At 45.7% G+C, this 24,227-nt stretch overlaps 1 protein-coding gene across 1 annotated transcript in view; it reads left to right on the top strand.

Annotated features, from left to right (window-relative positions):
* LOC137372396 (protein boule-like) overlaps positions 1 to 23,675 on the top strand; it is a 161,864-nt gene extending 138,189 nt beyond the window's left edge. Inside the window, exons 11-13 of the mRNA XM_068036284.1 lie at positions 20,106 to 20,260; positions 23,280 to 23,384; positions 23,537 to 23,675. Of these exons, the coding sequence (XP_067892385.1) occupies positions 20,106 to 20,260; positions 23,280 to 23,384; positions 23,537 to 23,675 (399 nt within the window). The remainder of the gene's footprint in view (positions 1 to 20,105; positions 20,261 to 23,279; positions 23,385 to 23,536) is intronic.
* The last annotated feature ends 552 nt before the right edge of the window (positions 23,676 to 24,227 follow it).

Here is a 24,227-nt window from a genome sequence, read left to right as displayed (position 1 = left end):
GGAAGAATGTGCAGGGAAAGGGGGAGTGGCACTAGGTAAACTGCTCTTTCAGAGAGAGGCGCAGACACGATGGGCCGAATGGCCTCCTTCTGTGCTGTAATTCTGTGCAGAGGATGGGGCCAAAGTAAAATGTTGTTAGTGGAAGGGTGTCTCCCAGGTCCACAGGATAAGCTTCTTGAGAGGCTCCTTGGAGTGGAGGCTTCATCTGCTGTGGGGTCAATGCTTTCAGACTTTGATTCCTCCAGTGAGGAGGAGTGGCACAGAGGTGGGGATGCAGTCACATGGAGCACCTATGCAGTGGCCTGTGGAGCTCCAGATGGTTGAGGAAGCCATTGGACGTGGTCGAGGAGGGCGCGTGGGGGCATAAGGGCAGCCTCATGGTTGCAGAAGGCGCTACCCAGCTCAAAGGGTGTACTGCCAGGCTCAGCTTCATGAAGATGTCAGAGCACCAATGTCTGCAAAGACTACCTCTCTCCAGGGAGGTGGTGGCAGAGCTGTATGGTATGCTGGAGCAGGGGTTAATGCCAATTGGAAGTGGCAGATAGTGCCAGTTGCGATAAAGGTGACATTGGAACCCAACCTTTTTGCATGTGATTCGTTTCAGGGATTGTCTGGAGATCTTTGTGACATCTGTCAGTGGCCCATTATTGTATAAAGGAAGTCACTGATGTCTTGTACAGTCAGGCTAGCCAATGTATCAAGTTCATAGCTGATCAGGCCAATTGCGTGGGTTTCCTCCGGGTGCTCCGGTTTCCTCCCACATGCCAAAAGACTTGCAGGTTGATAGGTAAATTGGCCATTATAAATTGCCCCTAGTATAGGTAGGTGGTAGGGAAATATAGGGACAGGTGGGGATGTGGTAGGAATATGGAATTAGTGTAGGATTAGTATAAATGGGTGGTTGATGGTCGGCACAGACTCGGTGGGCTGAAGGGCCTGTTTCAGTGCTGTATCTCTAAACTAAACTAAACTAAACAATTGGCTTTGGGCCCATGACTGGATTTCCCCAGGTGCAGGGGGTCATTGACTGTACTGGTGACCATCAAGGTTCCGTCAGAGCAGCTAGGCACCTTTGTGAACAGGAAGGAGTACCACTCCCTGAGCGGATCATTCAGATGTGCACAAGGTTTCCAGGAAGCTGCCGTGACTCCTACATCCTTAGACAGTCCCAATTGCCTTAGCTGTTCAGGCCACATGAGTGCCTTTGTGGCTGGATACTGGGGGACAAGGGGGTATCCACTGACCCCCATATGCAACCCCAACGCATGGGCTGAGGACACATACAACCACTGCCATATGACTACAAGGACCACCATCGAGCAAGCCATTGGGGTTTTGATGACTCGATAGATCTGGGGGAACCCTTCAATACACACTCTCGAGTATCCCACAACAGTGTCGTCTGCTGCACATTGCACAGCCTGGCACTCCAGAGGGGAGTTGCGCTGGAGCCAGAGGAAGACACAACAAGCCGCATCCTCAGACGAGCATCAGGTGCCTCAACAGGTGCCAGCCAGTGTAAATGGTGCCCTTGGGGCCCTGCTCACAGGACAGTGACAAGCGTGGCAGGGAGACCCGCGATTCTGATCAGATGCTTCACTTGAGGACAGGTGCAAGGGCCACTGAACCAAGAAGTTCTCTCCCGGAGACAGCCTTGCTAACCTTTCATTAGAGGCCCTTACCATCTTTCTCTGCATCAGTATATGCCAAGGCCTTCTGTCAACACTGGCGTGGCTCACCTTTACAGAGCGTCCACATAATTGATTCCACATGTGGTCACCGTCAACTGCACAAAAATAGACGAGTCGCTATAAATTGAATGGCAAGACCTTTAACTCGTAAAACATTGCAGGCTTCTGCATTTAACATTGTCACCCAGTGAAATCCCAAATGTTGGTCCATGCACTTACATGCTCGCTTACGGTAACTGCTACGGCAGGGTTGTCCAATCTTTTCACGTGAGAGGGCCACATTATAATTTTTGTCTTACATGGGGGGGGTCGGTGAGACAATTTCAGAAAGATAAAGACATTAAAATTTATCTTACTATTAATCAAACCAACAACAAAGCTGCATTTTTGTGAAGAAGCTTTGAATGAGAAGACTAATTTATTGACTTACTTTCTGGTCATTATGTTGGCCACTGATTTAGTGAGATACTTGCCATTTTTTCCTTGCACAAGTAGTCAGTGTTTGCCCCGCACTTGTAGTGATGTGGAGTATTCTGGATAGATGTCGTTCAGTCAGGAGTGATCTTGATCACCCTCCCTCTTTCTCTGCCCCCCCACCCTCTCTCTCTCTCTCGCTTGCTCTCTCTTTTTGTCCCCCTTTCCCCGTCTCTTTGTCCCCTTCCCCCCCCCACTTTCCTCTCTCTCTCTCTCTCTCTTCCCCCCCTCTCTCTCTCTCTCTCCCCCGTTCCCCCTCTCTCTCTCCCCCTTTCCCCCCTCTCTCTCTCCCCCTTTCCCCCCTCTCTCTCTCTTTCCCCCGTTCCCCCTCTCTCTCTCCCCCTTTCCCCCTCTCTCTCTCTTTCCCCCTTTCCCCCCTCTCTCTCTCTCTCCCCCTTCCCCCCTCTCTCTCTCTCCCCCTTTTCCCCCCCCTCTCTCTCTCTCCCCCTTCCCCCCCCTCTCTCTCTCTCTCCCCCTTCCCCCCCTCTCTCTCCCCCTTCCCCCCTCTCTCTCTCTCTCCCCCTTTCCCCCCCTCTCTCTCTCTCTCTCCCCCTTCCCCCCCCCTCTCTCTTTCCCCCCCTCTCTCTCTCTCCCCCCCTTTTCCCCCCCCTCTCTCTCTCTCTCTCTCCCCCTTTCCCCCCTCTCTCTCTCTCTCCCCCTTTCCCCCCCCTCTCTCTCTCTCTCTCTCTCCCCCTTTCCCCCCCTCTCTCTCTCTCCCCCTTTCCCCCCTCTCTCTCTCTCTCCCCCTTTGCCCCCCTCTCTCTCTCTCTCCCCCTTTCCCCCCCTCTCTCTCTTTCCCTCCTCTCTTTCTCTCTCTCTCCCCCTTCCCCCCCCCTCCCTCTCTCTCTCTCTCTCCCCCCCTTCCCCCCCTCTCTCTCTCTCTCCCCCTTCCCCCCTCTCTCTCTCTCTCTCCCCCTTCCCCCCCTCTCTCTCTCTCTCTCCCCCTTCCCCCCCTCTCTCTCTCTCTCCCCCTTCCCCCCCCTCTCTCTCCCCCTTCCCCCCTCTCTCTCTCCCTTCCCCCCTCTCTCTCTCTCCCCCTTTCCCCCCCCTCTCTCTCTCCCCCTTTCCCCCCCTCTCTCTCTCTCTCCCCCTTTCCCCCCCTCTCTCTCTCTCTCCCCCTTTCCCCCCCTCTCTCTCTCTCTCTCCCCCTTTCCCCCCCTCTCTCTCTCTCTCTTCCCCTTTCCCCCCTCTCTCTCTCTCTCCCCCTTTCCCCCCCTCTCTCTCTCTCCCCCTTTCCCCCCTCTCTCTCTCTCTCTCCCCCTTTCCCCCCCCTCTCTCTCTCTCTCCCCCTTTCCCCCCCTCTCTCTCTCTCTCTCTCCCTCCCCCTTTCCCCCCCCTCTCTCTCTCTCTCTCTCTCTCTCCCCCTTTCTCCCCCCACTCTCTCTCTCTCTCTCACTTTCTCCCCCCCTCTCTCTCTCTCCCCCTTCCCCCCCTCTCTCTCTCTCCCCCTTCCCCCCCTCTCTCTCTCTCTCCCCCTTTGCCCCCCTCTCTCTCTCTCTCCCCCTTTCCCCCCCTCTCTCTCTTTCCCTCCTCTCTTTCTCTCTCTCTCCCCCTTCCCCCCCCCTCCCTCTCTCTCTCTCTCTCTCTCTCTCTCTCTCCCCCCCTTCCCCCCCTCTCTCTCTCTCTCCCCCTTCCCCCCTCTCTCTCTCTCCCCCTTCCCCCCTCTCTCTCTCTCCCCCTTCCCCCCCTCTCCCTCTCTCTCCCCCTTCCCCCCCCCTCTCTCTCCCCCTTCCCCCCTCTCTCTCTCTCCCCCTTTCCCCCCCTCTCTCTCTCTCTCCCCCTTTCCCCCCCTCTCTCTCTCTCTCCCCCTTTCCCCCCCTCTCTCTCTCTCTCCCCCTTTCCCCCCCTCTCTCTCTCTCTCTCCCCCTTTCCCCCCCTCTCTCTCTCTCTTCCCCTTTCCCCCCTCTCTCTCTCTCTCCCCCTTTCCCCCCCTCTCTCTCTCTTTCCCCCTTTCTCCCCCTCTCTCTCTCCCCCTTTCCCCCCTCTCTCTCTCTCTCCCCCTTTCCCCCCCCTCTCTCTCTCTCTCTCTCCCCCTTTCCCCCCCTTTCCCCCCCCTCTCTCTCTCTCTCTCTCTCTCCCCCTTTCTCCCCCCACTCTCTCTCTCTCTCACTTTCTCCCCCCCTCTCTCTCTCTCCCCCTTCCCCCCCCTCTCTCTCTCTCCCCCTACCCCCCCTCTCTCTCTCTCTCTCTCTCTCCCCCTTTCCCCCTCTCTCTCTCTCTCTCTCTCTCCCCCTTCCCCCCCCCTCTCTCTCTCTGTCTCTCTCTCTCTCTCTCTCTGTCTCTCTCTCTCTCTGTCTCTCCCTTTCCCTCTCGCTCTCGCGCGCTCTCTCTCTCTCTCAGTTGCAGAGAGCTGGAGCGCTCAGCAGATGGTTGATCAGTTTTCTTTGAAAATCTCAAGTTAGTTTCACAGCTGATAGATCCTGACATCGAGAACAGCAGTTTCTGAACGTTAGACGGAATTGGGGTTTTTTACAAGGTCACCAGAAAACCCCGAATCATGGCGCGATCTTTTTAAAAAGCCAGTCTGACAATATGGAATTTCTCATCTCCAGTCAAGGACTCCTGCGAAGATGAGGAACAGATGGGTATAGGTTACATCCGCAGGCCGGATCCTGGGCCTTATGTTGGACAACTCCGTTCTACGGGGTGCCCTCCCTGCGCCTGGAGTTGATGTGGGACAGCCTGCTGACTTCCTTGCTCCACTGCATGAGTTGGCTGTGGCTTGTGTCCTCTGGGTGACTGAGCCCAACTGGGGTCTGGCACATTCGGGGCCACCTGTATCTGTGCAGGGACCGCCTCAGTCATCAGACCATCACGCAGCTTGGTGTCACTGTCAAAGGGGCCAAGGATCCACCTTCAGCATCGAAGCACCTTGAGAGGAGCCCCAATTGCTTTCAGCCTGCCCCTCCTTAGCTATTTCAGGCCCTACCTCCACTCCCGTAGTTGCCTAGAGTGATTCAGCTTTGTCTCTTGTCAACGGGGAGATGTGTGGCTGGTCCATTTCACCCATCCATCCCTGCGTCCACTCGGTGCTCTGCTCCTGGTGTGTCTCCATGAGGGTCACCACTCTCTCAGTGGAGGACGCTATGTGCTCACATGGCACCATTCATGGCATGGATGGACTCCTCCATCATTTGAGTGAGAGACTGCACTGCCTCTGGAAACTAACTGATCACACATATGATGCTGCTGCTGAAGTATCTGTCACTTTGCTGATGACACCTGAGGCTCGCCATCTGCATGAATTTAAGCATTGCTGGACCTCTCCTCATTCCTCTGAGGGAAAGTGGCTGCAGCCATCACAGCATCCATTACTTCCTCCTGCATGTCTGCAGTGCAGATTGTGCCACCTGTTGTACATGTGCAACAAAGCCACCGATGTGAGTGTGTCTGTGCTGGTGGAAAGTGCTCTTGATTGAAGTGTCACACTGTCTTGAGATAGCAATACATCCTCTGAGCTTTCCATTGTAGCAGGAGCCCTTGTCTCTTCCTCATCTGCTGTACCTGCCGGAGAGACATGATTTAAGTGATACAGCTGCACCTTTAACCAACCACTGGTGCCTCACTTTGATAAGGAGCTTCCAGTGGCATTAAAGTCCCACACAGGTGCCACAGCCCACACATGGTCGAGGGAATGATGGTTGCAACCATTGCTTTACTCATTCTCCATAGCTTCCACACCTGCCTTGCCCTCAGTGATCATCTATCCTGCTGTGATCCATCCAATGTCCATGGCCACCGCCTCCATCGGTTTCACCATAGCGATGAAAGGCACTCCACCTCCTATTCCCTGACACCCCCTGCATTATGAACGTGCTTCTCCTGCAAGCACAGACATATGCAGTCTCAGCCCTGTCTAATGGCCCATATGTGCTGGTCACTGAGGCACTGCAAATGTGCAGCACCATGCTACTGGGGTGGCATGGTGATGTGGCCATTCAGCCATCTCAGTGCAGCGTTCACCCATCAACGACCACGGGGTTCAGATGCGCGTGAACTGGGCCCCTCACTGTGGACGTTGGTGCCTGGTGTTGCCCCATGCATGGGTCTACCATCTGACCTTATTTTTCATGGGTGCCTTTTAACTCTTGCTACGCTTCCAGTCTGTAATACTGAATGCCACTCACCTTTCCAGACCACTCCAGTAATTACATATCTTCCTGCATTGGATCCAGGTTCTTGCACAACTCCTCGCCTGCTCACTATGTCTACCACCTCCAGCCAGGCCGTCTTGATTTGGCTTGCTGGCCTCCTCCTATCTGCTGGCAACAGGATATATCTCCTTTCTCTTACTGCCTGCAGGAGCTCCTCCAGGGAGGTGTCTGAGTTGTGAAGCAACCTTCCTTGTTCTGTAGCCATTCCTGCTGTGCTTCTGTTGCTGTAAATCCCCTCCTTTTTTGCTTCTGTCTGCAGCCTGCCTGAGTGCTGCACATGTGCCTTTCAAAATAGCACATCAGACTGAGCTGCCAGCATTATGACCCACCTGCCTGCTCTTAATTGGCTCTTACTGATAAAATCACTGAGGAAGTCCTGCTGCTCACCTATACATGCTGCCAACCCGTATCTATGTCAGGTCATCTGCCTGATCAGTAAATTGTTTCAGGTCTGTGACCTTTCAACAGAACTGGGAAAAGTTAGATATGCAATAGAATTTAAGGAAGTGAAGGGGGAGGGTGGGAAAAAGAACAAAAGGGAACTTCTGTGATAGGGTGGAGGGCAAGAGATTAAGTGACAAAATATTATGGTGCAAGGCCAAAGGGAGTGGTAATGGGACAAGCAAAGAAAGAAAAGATGTCTGGATGAGTTGTGCATGGCCAGAACCTGAATAGCCGCTGTCGAAAGAAAAGAAAAAGAAGAGAAGTGAGAGAAAGAAACCAAACCAGCAAAGAAAAAGGAAACAATCTGGGGACAGAGGTTATGATCACTCCATAATACCGTGGTCCACTCCACGGTTACCCCCATCACACCCTCCTGTTCCCACAGCGCCTTTCCATGCAAGCACAGGGATGCAACACCTGCTTGTACTTCTTTCAATTTAGTGTACTTTATTCGTTGCTCACGACTGGGTCTCCTCTACATTGGGGAGACCAAACACACACTGGCTGACCGCTTTGAAGAACGCCTCCGTTCACTCTGCAAGCGTGATCCTGAGCTTCCAGTTGCCTGTCATTTTAAATCTCCACCATGCTCCCACTCTGACCTTGCTGACATCGGCCTGCAGCGTTCCAATGAAGCTTGACTCAAGCTTGAGGAACAGCACCTCATCTTTTGACTGGGCACTTGACTGCCTCCTCGACTCAACATTGAGTTCAACAATTTCAGATCGTAGCCTCTGCCCCCATTTTGTGTCCTTTTTCTTTTCTGATTTGTTTTCTCTCGTTTCTTTTTTCCTTTGTTTTCAAACAGCAGCTATTTATGCTCCTGCCATTCATAGCTCCTCTGGATACATCTTTTTCTTTACTTGTCCCATTACCACTCCCTTTGGCCTTGCACCACCAACTCTTCTGTCGTTTGATATCTCCAGTCTTCCACCCTATCACAGACCTTCCCTTTTATTCTTTTTCCCACCTTTCCCACTTTCACTTGCTTGAAACTTGTTATATTTCTATCTTTACCCAGTTCTGATGAAAGGTTACAGACCTGAAATGTTAAATGTTTTTTTCTCCACAGATGCTACCAGACCTGCTGAGTAATTTCAACATTTTCTGTTTTTACCTTCTCGGGATTTCCTGCCCTTAGTGCCCAATAGTTGATTCCTTCTAGTCTTGACCTCAGTGAGCAACACCGCAACAGTTGCGTTTGAAAATATGGGAGCCTGTCTTACTGCTAACACTGTCTGTCCCCATCCCGCACCAGCAAGGTTGCTGCTGCTTCAGACATTGGTGCTGTTATACTTCCTACAGTTCAAAAACTGATGTCCCCTTTTAACCAATTGAAGTCTTTTACAGACTGCAATGGGGCTGTGCATTACTGCTCCTAATATACTCTGCATTGTTAATTAGACCCTCAGGAGGAAAGTCCTGTGGTGCAATAGCAGAGTCTCATGGGCAGGCTATTATCCTTCTGTACTGCTAACCTGCCTATGTGAGTAAATTTAGCTCTCAAAGTTTCCACTGAACCTCCAGAGCACTAAACAGCTGTAATTGATATGCAGGGTAAGTAGAATAGACCTTCAGCTCCAGCAAACACAATGACACCCTCAATGCAGTATTTACCTCAGGGATACCACTGTGCTGTTGGTACCACCATTTATGTAGTGACAGTAATAACAAGGTTTGGGGTGAAAGTTGGGAGAAATGGAACAGTGGGGTTAACCACACCCACTTTAGCGTATTTAAATGCAGAGGAGGCAGACCTTAAAAGGGAATACCACTATTTTTGGACAAGATTCTGATCCTGTTTTTCAGAATATGGTGGGAGCCATTACCACCTCAATTTACAGAATTTAAATCCCCCAAGTGATGCTCACATAAAGTACAGCGATTGAACCCACAAGAATGCAACCTGAAGAGTAATTAAAATGGACTTTTAAAAAGGTGGACTATCTGCTCCAAAATGGCCAGTACAAGCAGAAGAATACATTCCAAGCTAAGAGGTGTTAATTGCACCCATCCTAAACCCATCAAGAAACATTTTTGAAATGAATAGGGGCTTCTGAAACAAAGTCACATCCTAGGCCATTGTTGGTCACCACAGGGAGGCAAGGTGTGAGAAATCTTTAGCTTTAAAGGTAGCTCTCTGAAGAGGAAGAGACCCAGGAAGAAGCATTACCAAGGTTTGTTCAGCTGAGAGCTGGGAGAAAATACAACAAGAAAGGCACCCTGCTGTCAATTCTACATTTCAACTCAGGCAGTAGTGAATTGGAAGTGATCACTTGTCTTTAAACTGAACATTCAACCTACAGAAAATTCTACAAATACCTCAGGGCTGAACTAAAGAGAACTTAACCTCTGAGCAAATTGAATAGGTGAACCCCAAAGCCCTACCGCACTTGAAACCACTTACCCCTTTTCCTCTCTATCTGTCACTTTTGTGTGTGCGCGCGAGTGAATGTGTGAGTGGGTGCAGTTACAGTTATTTTGGGATGATACATATTGCTCAATAAATAATTAATCTTCTGTTTTAAACCTATAAGAAAACATGTCGCTGTCTGTTTATTTGACAAATAAAGCACAAAGGGGATTAAAACCCTAGTAACAAAAACACTTGCTGTGGTCAGGTGAGAGTTGAATAATGGGAACCACCCACACCCCTCACCACATGGCCCTAACACCCTGTATCTCACACAATAAAACAATTGCTGTGTACTCCTGCTAAAGGTTGTAAAGTTGATTAAACTGATAGATCAAAAGAAAGTACAGCCCTCTTTATCTAGTGTTACCAAGGGGAAACATCAGGGAAAGAGAAAAAAAAATGGTGAGGCCCCCTTAACCCTTGCTCAATATTGATTTGCAGACAAGCACAGACTCCAATCTTATGAAAACACAAACACAACAATTTTGACATAGTTATAAGGGATATTGTATAACTGCCTTTATGCTGGAGTCAGTGCCTGCCAGTAAATTAATACTGGGTAAAGGTTAATGGGGCCTCACCAAGTATTTGATTGATCTATTGGGTTTGGGGAAACCTGATTCGGGAATTCTTGTGTCACAACATGCCTCTAGTATTACTTACCATCTCAGTATGGATCCTGAATTGCAGGAAAGCAGACCTAATACACCCAGTGAAGCTCTGTGTGCTGCCTTTTTTCAACTGATTGTCAAGCCTGTCTAATCTAGCACCTCTAGAACAATAGTCCAGATATCTACAAGAAGCAAACTGCCTTTAGGGTCTCTGTCACAGATATCTCTACTGCAGATATTCTTAGCTGCATATGCTTCTGGTGGAGTGCCTCAGTGTTAAATGGTCTCCAGTGTATTGTTTGTGTTCTTGGTGAGCCACCATCTGCACTGCTCCTTTCTGGAAAAAATCACCAATGCCTGTATCATCAGCAGTTTTTTTTTTCAGTGCAAGGTTCATGAGATGCACATCACTACATTCTTCACTTGCGAGGTAGTGCCTCCTGATCTGTTGGCTAGCAGTGTGTTCTTTCTTGTGTCCCATCAGCAATGCTGCTACTTACTTGCTGTGTTTCACCCAGTGGGTTGAGCACTACCTAGAACTGTACTCTAGGGAGAATGCTGTCACTGAGACTGCCCTCAATGCAGCCCAGCCTCTACCAGTCATGGATGAGCTGGACATACAGCCAACCAAATCGGAACTCAGTGATGCCATTGATTCCCTAGCCAGCGGAAAAGCCCCTGGGAAGGACAGCATTACCCCTGAAATAATCAAGAGTGCCAAGCCTGCTATACTCTCAGCACTACATGAACTGCTATGCCTGTGCTGGGACGAGGGAGCAGTAACCCAGGACATGCGAGATGCCAACATCATCACCCTCTATAAAAACAAAGGTGACCGCGGTGACTGCAACAACTACCGGGGAATCTCCCTGCTCAGCATAGTGGGGAAAGTCTTTGCTCGAGTCGCTCTGAACAGGCTCCAGAAGCTGGCCGAGCGCGTCTACCCTGAGGCACAGTGTGGCTTTCGTGCAGAGAGATCGACTATTGACATGCTGTTCTCCCTTCGTCAGATACAGGAGAAATGCCGTGAACAACAGATGCCCCTCTACATTGCTTTCATTGATCTCACCAAAGCCTTTGACCTCGTCAGCAGACGTGGTCTCTTCAGACTACTAGAAAAGATCGGATGTCCACCAAAGCTACTAAGTATCATCACCTCATTCCATGACAATATGAAAGGCACAATTCAACATGGTGGCTCCTCATCAGAGCCCTTTCCTATCCTGAGTGGTGTGAAACAGGGCTGTGTTCTCGCACCCACACTTTTTGGGATTTTCTTCTCCCTGCTGCTTTCACATGCGTTCAAATCCTCTGAAGAAGGAATTTTCCTCCACACAAGATCAGGGGGCAGGTTGTTCAACCTTGCCCGTCTAAGAGCGAAGTCCAAAGTACGGAAAGTCCTCATCAGAGAACTCCTCTTTGCTGACGATGCTGCTTTAACATCTCACACTGAAGAATGCCTGCAGAGTCTCATCGACAGGTTTGCGTCTGCCTGCAATGAATTTGGCCTAACCATCAGCCTCAAGAAAACGAACATCATGGGGCAGGATGTCAGAAATGCTCCATCCATCAATATTGGCGACCACGCTCTGGAAGTGGTTCAAGAGTTCACCTACCTAGGCTCAACTATCACCAGTAACCTGTCTCTAGATGCAGAAATCAACAAGCGCATGGGTAAGGCTTCCACTGCTATGTTCAGACTGGCCAAGAGAGTGTGGGAAAATGGCGCACTGACACGGAACACAAAAGTCCGAGTGTATCAGGCCTGTGTCCTCAGTACCTTGCTCTACGGCAGCGAGGCCTGGACAACGTATGCCAGCCAAGAACGACGTCTCAATTCATTCCATCTTCGCTGCCTTCGGAGAATACTTGGCATCAGGTGGCAGGACTATATCTCCAACACAGAAGTCCTTGAAGCGGCCAACATCCCCAGCTTATACACACTACTGAGTCAGCGGCGCTTGAGATGGCTTGGCCATGTGAGCCGCATGGAAGATGGCAGGATCCCCAAAGACACATTGTACAGCGAGCTCGCCACTGGTATCAGACCCACCGGCCGTCCATGTCTCCGTTATAAAGACGTCTGCAAACGCGACATGAAATCGTGTGACATTGATCACAAGTCGTGGGAGTCAGTTGCCAGCATTCGCCAGAGCTGGCGGGCAGCCATAAAGACAGGGCTAAATTGTGGCGAGTCGAAGAGACTTAGTAGTTGGCAGGAAAAAAGACAGAGGCGCAAGGGGAGAGCCAACTGTGCAACAGCCCCAACAAACAAATTTCTCTGCAGCACCTGTGGAAGAGCCTGTCACTCCAGAATTGGCCTTTATAGCCACTCCAGGCGCTGCTTCACAAACCACTGACCACCTCCAGGCGCGTATCCATTGTCTCTCGAGATAAGGAGGCCCAAAAGAAAAGAAGTCCCCTCCAATTGAGCCTTTAACTCCACTGCGTAGATACCTCTGCTGCTGCTTGGGATGGATGGAATATGAATGAGGGTGCATGCTGACAGGGGTCTGCTTTTTAGTTTTGCACTTAGTCAAGTATAGGAAGTCATGTTAAAACAATTTCGTGAGAAAGCTGACTCACATGTAATTTTCAGTAGACGGAGTGACGAGTGTTGCATGGTTCAGTGACTTTTAATGAAGGAAGGGAATCAGAATGTCATGATGAACCTTAGCTGGTACATACCTTTGTGCTTCCCATCTCCAACGCCCCTAATTGCCTTCCTCTCCAGAATGTACAGTCATTCCTCCTCATAGTTATATTTCTCAGGTTCAGCGGTTGTCCCCTTAGACCAATCTCTCCCTGCTGTTACTGGCTGCCTTCTTGAAAAAGAAACCAGAGGGCAAAATTGGTATCAGTAACTGTAAAACTCCCAATGTGTCAGGATGAAGACTATAATATGTGTGATGATAGGTCTATTTAGTAAGCAATTAGTTGCGAACCTTTTGGCTTGTATTGCTTTGCACTGAACTATACCTGCCAGGAACATATATCATGAAATTGCACATCTGCAGTTTATGATTTTCAGTACATTCAAATTAATAGATGCAAAATTGGAAACTGCACATTTGCAGCTTTTAAGAATGCATTGCTGGTAGCCACAGTTCTGTGACAGGGAGACCTAAATGGAAAATCTGCTCTTGCAATCATATGAGGTTATTTGTTAGGATGAATGCATGAAAGGATGTGAGTAAAGAAACACTTCCAGACGAAAGCTCATGCTGTAAAGACTGCGATGTTACCTGGTATGGGCATAGTTGATAAAAAAAAAGTTGAAGCACTGTAACAGACTGAAAGGGAAGTGATTATAAATGGCAGACATGCCTAATACAGTCCATTCTTGGTAGATGGAACTGACCTGGTGATACATGAAACATTTTACAGCACAGATTACTACAAATTGAACAGTAGAATTGGCAGGACTTCTGGGCTAACTTTTTACATTTTTTTTTGCTGCAGTTGTTTTGAGGCTGTCCTTTTGTCAGTTTCAAGAGGGCTTTCTTCCTTACGGGAACGTTGTAAAGCAGCACTTCAACAAAGGAATCCATAAAGCAGAGGGCTGTGTTCCTTGCAGGAGTGCTCTCTGACATTTCTAGATGAAGAAATTGTTTTGGTAACACCACACAAAAGTTTCTGTTGTCGTTCCTTTAGCTGTTGCAAATCTTCCTATTCTGCTATTTCTGCTCTGGAATTGCTCCGCTCCCAATACCTGTACTCCACTCAAGTTTTTTTTTAAAAGTCATATTTACCCTAGAAATTACAGCTTGGTCAATACTCCAAAATGGACATCTCGGCCACAGTCAGCGATGATCACACCAGCCTTTGATTGAACTCAACAGTTAACTAAGAGCCAAAAGTCTTTTAGCAATATTCAGAAATGGTAATTGCCTGTGGTGCTTGGCTTATTTGGTACAGTGTTTTGCTCCTAATCTGCTATGTCTGTTAACACAAACAGTTGACCTAGATTTATCATAGATAGTTGACAAGCAGGGTTTTGATCAGTTCCAACAGCAGTTAAAAATGAGTCTAATGATGCTTCCATACAAGAAGCCAATGTTCTCTGCCTAATACCCTCTTAATACCTATTTCTGAGACATAGGGGGAGGTAAAAGCAGTGGCAACTCTTAGCACTTGACATGATATATGCCTTAAACAGATGCTGAGAGCTAATATATTTAAAAGCTGTATATTATGTAATTCTGGTATCTTCATCTGTTTCGGTAAGACCCCACACAAGAGGTTAGTAAGCAAAATTAGAGTACATGGGATTGGTGTAATATATTGGCATGGATTGAGAATTGGTTAACGGACAGAAAACAGAGTAGGAGTAAACTGGTCATTTTCAGGTTGGCAGGCTATGACTAGTGGGGTACCGCAAGGATCAGTGTTTGGGTCCCAGCTATTCACAATCTATATCAATGATTTGGATGTGGTGACCAAATGTATTATTTCAAGTTTGCTGATGACACAAAACTAGGTGGGAATATGAGTTGTGAGGAGGATGTAAAGAGGCTTCAAGGGGACTTAGACAGGCTAAGTGAGTGGACAAGAACATGGCAGATAGAATATAATGTGGAAAAATGTGAAGTTATCCACTTTGGTAGGAAAAACAGAAATGCAGAGTATTTCTTAAAAATGGTGAGAGATTAGGAAGTGTTGATGTCCAAAGGGACCTTGGTTTCCTTGTTCATAAGTCATTGAAAGCTAACATGCAGGTGCAGCAAGGATTGATGCAGCATTGATGGGAAGTCAATGGTATGTTGGCCTTTATTGCAAAAGGATTTGAGTACAGTAGTAAAGAAATCTTGCTGCAAATCTTACTGCACCTGATCTCCTTACCCAAGGAAGGATATACTTGCCATAGAAGGAGTGCAATGAAGAGCAGGGGAATGGGACTGACTGGATAGCTCTGCAGAAAGCTGGCATGGACTTTATGGGCTGATTGGCCTCCTTCTGTGCCATAAATGACACTATGACACAAAGGTTCACCAGACTGATAACTGGCGGAATTATCCTATGAGGAGAAACTAAGGAGACTGTATTCTCTAGAATTTAAAAGAATGAGAGGGGATCTCATTGAAGCATACAAGATTCTTACAGGGCCTGGGGGTGGGGGTGTCTAGAACCAGAGGGCACAGTCTCAGAATAAGAAGTAGGCCATTCAGAACTGAGATGAGAAATTTCTTCACTCAGAGGGTTGTGAATCTTTGGAATTCCCTACCTCAGGGCTGAGGAGGCTCAGTCATTGAGTATGTTCAAGAGAGATTGATAGATTTCTAGATATTAAAGATATCAAGGGATATGGGGTTGGTGCAGGAAAATGGCATTGAGATAGCTGATCAGCCATGATCTGTTTGAACGGCGGATCAGGCTTAATGGGCCAGATAGCCTACTCCTACTCCTGCTCCTATTTCCTATGTTTCCTCCCTGAAAGTTGGTCAGAGATCAGGTGCTAATATCACTCAGTACTGGATATTCTCAGCATCTAGGCTGTGTCTGAAATCAGATGGTCACAGATTGATCCACAAACGCAGGAATAAACTAGGATTGTAAGTGGCAAACTGACATTAAATTAAGTAGTTAGGAGATCAGAGTTTAAAATTCTATCGCTGAAATAGAGCTTACATTGTCCAGTAGCTTTTAATAAGAGTTGGGGAGATGCATACTGTTTCTGGCTCTCGCCATTCCCCTTGGCATAATGGGTGTCCAATTAGAAAGTTGGAGGAAGAGGACAAGGAAAACCAGGAAGAACTTTTGGATGCCTAGGAATTGTGTCATTATAACAGAGGGAAGTTGGTGCTTCCCGTTACCCTGTGAATCAAATATATTGGCCACAAAGGAAATATTTGCACTGTACTGAGGAACAATGTCTTTGGAAGCTTCGATTCACCAGGAAGGCAGTAACAGAGATGTGCAACATGCATTGATAGGACCTTCGAGCCCAACACAACGTTGTCAATGACAATGAAGGTAACAGCAGCCTTGAATATATTTTGCCTTGGCTTCATTTCAGTGGGCCAGTGGGGACATCAGTCTGCCATGCTGCTTTCCACAAAACAGATGACTGATATGTCGTTTGCCAGACCAAACAGATACATCACTTTTCCCATGGGTAAGAGGAAGTAGCAGGGTCTTTATGAATGGCAGAATTCCCAAAAATCCAGCATGTCATTGATGTCACTCATATAGCTGTATTTGCTTCAGCACTCGAGAGTGCTCCACACATGAATCACAAGGGCTTTTTATTTCATCAGTGTTCACCTTCTGTGTGACCATCTGTACTGTACATTGCAGGTGAATGAATGTCAAATTAATCGGCACTGTTCACAATGCATTCATTTTGTGACAGTCCATTGCGACAGCATTATTGGAAGATAGCCAGCAAGTCAAGTTTTGGATTCTGAGGGATCAAGAATGCCTACTACTGCCTTGGCTTGTGACCTTACTGAAATATCACTGCACAGCAGCTGAGAATAGACACAATGAAATGCATGCTTCTACCATAAGTATCCTATAGGCATACTGAAACACAAAAGAGGAGGTAGTAAGGAATTGGATAGGATTAAACTAGATAAGGAGGAGATACTTAAAAGGTTGTAAATACTCAAAATAGAAGTCACTCAGTCTGGATGGGATGTCCTCAAGGTTGCTGAGGGAAGTAAAGGTGGAAATTGCAGAAGTTCTGGCTCTCATCCTTAAATATGAAAGGCGTTAGAGGATTGCAAATGTTACACGCCTGTTCAAAAAAAGGGAGAGGGATGAACCTGACAACTACAGGCCAGTCAGCCTAACGTCGGTAGTGAGGAAATTTTTAGATAATTATCGAGGGAAAAATTAAATGGCATTTGGAAAAGTATGGGTTAATAAATGAAAGTCAGCATGGATTTATTAAAGGCAAATCGTGTTTGACTAGTATGATTGATTTCTTTGATGAAGTAATGGAGAGGAGTGATGAGGGTAGTGCGGTTGATGTGTATACGAACTGTCAAAAGACATTTGATAAAATAACACATAATTAACTTGTTAGCAAAATTGAAGCCCATGGATTGAAGGGGCAGTGGCTGCATGGATATGAAATTGGCTAAAGGGCAAAAATCTGAGAATAGTATGAACAGTTGTTTTGCAGACTGGATGGAATTATGCAGTAGTGTCCCCGCGGTCAATGTTGGGACTGCGGCTTATTTGATATATTAATAGTGTGGACTTGGATATTCAGAGCATAATTTCAAAGTTTGCAGATGACACAAAACTAAGAAATCTAGTAAACAGCGTGGAGGAGAGGAACATTGACACATGGAGAAATGTGCAGACACATGACAGATGAAGTTTAATAAAGGAAAATGTGAAATGATTCATTTTGGTAGGAAGAATAAGGAGAGGCAATATAAACTAAATTGTACAATTTTAAAGGGTGCAGGAACAGAGAGACCTAGGGTCTACTGAAGGTGGCAGGCTGTTAGAAACATTTACGAGATCCTTGGCTTTATAAAGTTACAGGTTGGGTTTTTACTGGAAGCATGTATGTCCTGCATCCAGGACCGAATGTGGGTGCTGTAGCTGCATGGGCAGGGGCTGGAGTTGTGATGGCAGTATTCTCAGGGCTGGCCAGTTGACGGCCGGCAGGCGGGGGAGGAGGTTCCAGCTCCTAAAACACTGGTGGCATCTTTTAAATGGCAGTCTGTAGTACTTCTACATGCAGCAGCCCCAGAACGAGCAGTGAGGGAGCCCTGGCAAATGCATCAATTGTGGGCATGGCCAAAGTAAGTTCAAGGGTCACTCCAAGATTCACTTATGCCTCCCTGAAGGTACTTCTACAGGCTGTAAGGGCACGGAGGGAAGTCCGGTTCCCTCAGGACGGCAGGAGACTGGCTCGCCAAACCAAGCAGGCCTGGATAGAGACAGCAGAGGGAAGTCAGCACCCACGGGGTTGTCCCCCTTAACTGGATGAAGTGTCAAAAAAGGTCAGTGACCTGATGCATTATGGCAAGATGAGTGCAGTGCATGGTATTAACCTTGGAGTCTTAAATGTGACTGAAGATGAATGTGAGATTGGAGAAGGGGTTGCCCACTCAGTTATTGGAGATGCCCAGTCATCAGCATTGACTATCAGATGCATGTTAGTCTTGATGTGCAGGACACCGGTCAGGCAGAGGTGACTCCTGCACAGCCAGTGCTGATTGGCCCCATGCAGGAGGAATGCCTGTGGCAACATGATGGACAATTAGGCTGCTCCCAACATAGGAATTGTGCATCTGTTTGATGGGTTGAGTAACGGTGGGGATTTATGTGCTTTCGGGAGAAGAGAGCTCATAATACAAAGGAAAGATCAAAAACCGAAAGCGGCATGCCCTACATGGTCATCCTCACACTTATAGTGGAAGTGGCATTGGAGCTGGAAGGAATGGAAGCAGGCAAGGCAGTCACAGATGGTGAGACAGGTGTGGCGCTCCAAGAGAGGGAGTAGCCTATTGGATGGGCACAAGAGACCCTCTGGTGAGCACAAAGCATAGTGCTCTCGTGTACACTACTAGTCATATAGAGCTCCAGATGATGAGTAGTCAGAAGCATATGTTGGAAAGCGCATTGCCCTCTCATCACTCCTCTCATATGCAGGACAAGAGCAACCAGCTGCCAAGCCTGAGCAACTGCCCTTCACCTCTGAGGAGGAAACTTCAGAGGGTGCGCTGTCACATCGTTCCACCGCACCCTCCACCAGCGCAGATACTCTCTCAGCGGAAACCCTCTGAACATACGAATTAGGAGCAGGAGTAGGCCACTCGGCAGCTGAAGGGTAATACTGATGGCTACACCTTATTGCACAACTTTCTTTGCCAAAGAGCTTGCATAATAGGATAGAACTGAAAAGAAATGATGTGTGAATTCTGAGTGGTTCATGTGTGCATCTTTCTTTCCCATCTTCTGCCTGCTCCTCCAACTTCTATCATTGAATTTGGAGGACCAACATTTCAAATAGGATACTGCTTTGCTACTGCCCCTCCAGCTACAAGCATCTGTCTCCAATCAGGTATTATCTTCTACAGAAACATGAATTGATGCTGTGAAATTGGTGGCATTGTATCATTTTCTGCAGACGTATGGAGGGGCTGTGTTGAGAAAATGGAAACGTGCAACAAGCAAGTGAACGTTGAGCAATCTTGTTTGGCATTGTGCTGAAAGATGTGCTGGACAAGACAGGTGCTGGAAAATATTTGGTACAACATCATGTACATCTGTGAAGGATTGGATCAAAAATTTAAAGAATGCATGGGTAAGAGAGAAGAGATCATGATAATTGATACAGTGTAAAAGTATGCACGAGCACTGAAGGATCCTGCTTTGCTCTCCTGGTGAGGTAATTTAATTGTTCCAGCATTGTAGATGTATCCTCTTGATGGTGCATGCAGCATTGAGGCAGTCAGCCCCCTCCTGCCATGTTTTTCACTCCTTGGTTTTCAGACACCCTACGGTTATATCTGGGAATATGAGGCCCTTCCCTAAGCTGCACCTCCTGCAGCAATGTTCCAATAGCATCTTTTATTGGAGCCTTGTTTCTTCCAATATTGTAATCAGACATCTGAGACGACTTCCAAAATTGTATTACAGTTTTAAATTCGGGCAAACAGCCTAAAGAAATTGTAACTGATGCAGCCTATTCCCCCACAAGAAAGATGCAGAAGCACACCCAAAACCAATTGATAGGTGCATCCAATGCACAGCCATAATATGTAAATCCCAGAACCTATAAATATGCCCAACTTCAAGCAGGTTTTGTTGGAGAATGCATTTGCAGTGCTCTGAATGACTTGCACTCAGGTAGAGGGAAAGAGAAATATCAGCTGAATATAGCTATAGCGTTTAGCTTTCCTTTCAAAAACTATATGAGTAAGTAAATATTCTGAATTTGTGTCAGCTTTTTCACAATATGTACTGAAGGCCCACACAGTAATCTGCTTCGAGTTAACATTTGTAGTAACAATGGTGCCTTTTAGGTCCTATAGCATTTTTTTATATAAGTATGGAGGCGGAAAGGCAATGAATTGAACTTGGAATTATTCATAAGTTTATTGCTGAAGTAGATTATTGTCCAATTTTGTTTTGTAGGCCATTATTCAGATACATTCAGAGATATTTTTGACTGGTGGAAATGATAGCATTACCTCATTTTCTTGTATGAGCCCTTGCTTGGGACAAAGTTTAATTTTGGTTTGGTGTTGTAATTAGTTTAGCATAACATGAGTACCTTATGTAGCATTGTCAGCACTGTTAATAAGCATGGTTGCCAATGATCCTGCCTTATATGTTTTGCCTCCAGGAATCTCGATTGCATCCTGTCAGAAGAAATTTTTCCCAACCTCCACCAGTTGGGATAAAACCTCGTTACACACGCAGTCCACATTATCATCTGAGGAAGGAGTATAGAGCAGAAGATTCTATCCTTACTCCACCTTCTTCAACTGAATCTGTTAAGTAGAAGAATTTGTAATACAATTGTTGTATTGGAATATATATGTATGAAAGGAGACATAATTGATGAGTCTTAATCTTTGAAAGTACATGTAAGAAGTGATTCTTAAAGATATAAAAATTTAATTGGTTAAATAGTGTAGGTTTAAATATGTAACTAAGGCATCTTGGTTTGTAAATTGGAAAAATGTTACATTATCAAACATGCCACAGTGAATATGGCTGAGCATGTCTGCATTTTATACTTCAAACTGAAGAGATCTTGCAGTATAAGTTGGAACCAGAATATTTTTAAGAATCATGGCAACAATGTGAATTCTTAGAAGTTGCAAATAATCCAGACCAGGCATAATATGTGGCTGTTGGGTACAGAGCAGTAGTTATGCTGATTTTGAGAAATAGCAGGAGGTTAAAAGTGGAAATTTATTTAACTGGAAGAAGGAAACAAGCTTCAGTTTTGAGCTTGAATGTCGCACCTCTAATTTTTAAGAAATTTTAATGTTTACATGTTTTTACATCTTTTCCTTTGTATTATTTGTGTTTTTCACAGATTCATACAACCTAATTTTTTATTATTTGTGTATCTTTTATTTATAGTGATGTTTTGTAATATTATTTATGTGTAAAGTTTAAATTATAGCAAGTTAATTTAGACTGGATTCTTGTTACCCTTTCTCACTTGATCTGGAGGAGTTACTTTGTGTAAGGCTTGAGTAAAAGCCCTGACTTTTGGACCACTCACTTTTGCACACAGTATCTATTATTGTGTTGCCCCTTTATACATATCTTTCTAAAATGTCATGTTTTTACATAGGTAGGATAAACGATTAATATAGTATAATGTTGAAGTATTACTGTTTTACTGTAGTTTAGATTGTTAGTTGTAGCTTAGGTATAGTTAAGTAATTATTAGAATTCTAGATGTAAGCAAATTGGTACATCCTGACTGCTCAAAGGACATCGTAACATTTAAGTGCATTTACTGTTTCACCATGAAACGGAGGTACCTGTGAATGCATGTGTTCTATTAAAATAAGTTTTGAATTCCACTTGCTAACGCCAAAGTAGTATAAACATTTATGTCAGACTTTTTGTTTTAAATTGGCAGTATCCAAACTTTTCAATGCTATTAGTAGTCAATTCTGAGACAAGGGGGACAATTTAAATGTTCCCAGCAGGCAGGAGATGGTAACAGTGGGTCTGTCGCCCGGTTTACACACCACCCAATTTTCCTTTTCATGCAAATCAATAGAGAGGAAAATAGGGCAGGGTATAAGTTGGGCAGCAGGCATTGCCACAAGTTTCCTGCCCAGTGGGAATGGTTAAAATCACCATTCGTGCCTTACATCCCAATCTTGTCTTGGTACAAGATTTTGTAAACATTCTATATTGCTGCTTAGGACAGTATCTCAAATATACTGCTTGTTTCCCATTGGTTAAAAACTGTAACTAGTTGGGTTTTGCATACCAAAAAGCTGAAAGTTGTTGTGTTCACATCAGGAAGGAATTAACATGGACATGTTGTTTTGGAAATATTTGTTTTTGAAACAATATTGGATGCATTTTGCCAGAAAACTCAGCACAACTTTGAAAATTAGCATAACAATTGAATCCTCCTAAATAATGCTGGTTACAATTTCCAGTTTCACTGAATGTTTGTTTTCTAATTGCATATATGATTGCTACTGTACTACTGCAAAAAGATTTCAGAGGGATTGAAGCCCGATCTCTGGTGCACCAAATTTAGATCTTCCTTCAATCTCTAAATACTAAAATAAATATCCGGCAACTTGGTGACTGAAAGCATTACAAAGTTGCTGAAGCTAAATACCAATGCAGCCACACATCTTTGGTTTTGAAGTATCTGTTTCTACTATTATACTGTTTGAAGTAGGTCTAGTTTCCACAACAATAATATCCTCCTCCCCAAATCTGGTGTTCTGTGTTTGAACATTTTGATTAGCCTCCATTATGTTTTTATCTCATTTGGCTTGGTAGGAGTTTGCTGCTGGCACATGATCAAGCTTGACTTTTCACTAAATGAGTTATTTGCTCATTGCAACAATGGTGGCCCATTCTATGAACTATAGAATTTCACTTCCACCATTACAAAAAGATCCTGATCTTTCAGAGAATTGGCTTCCTACTTCAGCTCTTAATCATTAACTAATTTCTCTAATCTGTGCAGTTCATTTTCTGCTACTTTCGCTTGTTTACCATCGCACAGATATTTGTTCTGTTTTCTTCTCCCTTATTCACTCATCCTCTGCTCTCTGTTCATTTTACGCTCATTTTTAGGAATTGTAAACTGTCTTTGTCTTACTTGGTGGCATCTTAAGTTCAGAGGTTTTTAATCCTTTCACCTGTAGTTTTAAGAGTAAGGAAGATTGTGATAGAGATACAAGGCTAAGCTACAATTCTGGCTAAGACAACACATTGATTTATGCAGACTGAAGGCTGATTCTGGTATCTTGTGGGCCTAGAAATGGCTTTGTTGTCTTATGCGATGGACTTTACCTTCCATGCACACCTCGTTGTGAAGCCCTTTCATAGTAAGTCATGGGGTTTCATTCCAAGTGAGTGGTTTGGACTACTTCAGATGTCATATAACGCCAAGCATGATTGCTGGCCGGCTACAGAAAAGGCAGCTGACCTTTCCCTGAAGCTTGACCACTTTACCAGCTGAAAAGACAAGAGTGAGACTGATCTTTCCTTTTTGCCCAGAGAACCTACAGTTCCCACTGCCAAGTTGAAAGACAAAGGGCAGAGACCTATTATACTGGGCCTCTGCCTTTCTCCACCTTTCCCTATCTCCATCTTCCCTCTTCTCCCACCTGACCCCCTGCCCCTATCCGCGCTTGCGCAATTTTGAAAGCTCCGTCCCAAGGGGCACAGTGCTTGCACCTAGAGCAGGTGCAAGAAATGTAAACCAATGCAAATGAATTGGGAGAATCTAACTGTACCTACAGGCATTACAGATCCACAGCATTTGCTCAATTTGTGCCCATAATTCTGGTCACAGGCTTCTGACGCAGGATGAGCCTATACCTGGAGCACACCAGGCTATTAATGAACTGAACTCCGAAACACAAGAGGTCTGGGTTTTGTCAAGCAGAGCACACCTTTGGTGCACTCCACCTCACTAGCACCTGGGCAGAAGGGGGAGAGGAATATTCAAAAATTCCAAAGGTGGTTTCTCTGAGGCATACTGTTCAGGAACGGTTCAGGTTTAACCCTCAGTCAATGTTGAGTTAGCTAATCTCAGCCGTGGCACTATAGTTGGCTGCAGCACTCATCGATTCAGGATGATGAAAAATCAGCCAGAGTTCCAACTATAGCACTCATTATTGAAAAGATAAATTTGTGGCCACCAAATAAGGACAAGATTGGGTTCATCTGTGATCTCTTGCACAGTTAACTAGCCTGTCTGCAATCAGTTTCAATGCGAAAATGATCACTTTGGTGAGGTACCAGATGACAACTGCCACCTGCAGCACTGTATTCCAACAAGAGAGAGTCAGTGTCTTCAAAATAGGAGCAGGGGGGAAGAAAAGTTAGGAACCGAAGAAAATAAGAGGCATTTTAAAAGTAATATCGACAAAATAAAGTACATATCTTACATTGGGTGAATTAATTGCAATTCAGAATATTCTCTTTTTGTTATTCTCTGCAGTTATGAATTTCCCCTTACCCCTACATTTCATATACTATTGCTATCCAACTGCTGATGACATGCTTCCCTGCCTGTCTCTTGTTTTGCTGTATAACTCTTAGGAAGTGCATCTTGTAATCCTCTCGTGTGGTGATAGAGCTTATAAATTCTAAACCAATATGTTAAAAAGTCAAAATCCATTAATTTTAGTAATCATAACTATATAATCATAATCTTACAATAATTTAGAGTTGAATTTCTATTTAAATGATACGAATGTTAAATAGGCAACCACTAATTTCAGCTATTTAAAAAGAC

This window comes from Heterodontus francisci, chromosome 7 (assembly GCF_036365525.1).
Source record: "Heterodontus francisci isolate sHetFra1 chromosome 7, sHetFra1.hap1, whole genome shotgun sequence".
NCBI classification, from domain to species: domain Eukaryota; kingdom Metazoa; phylum Chordata; class Chondrichthyes; order Heterodontiformes; family Heterodontidae; genus Heterodontus; species Heterodontus francisci.
This window is presented reverse-complemented; position numbering and strand designations above follow the sequence as displayed.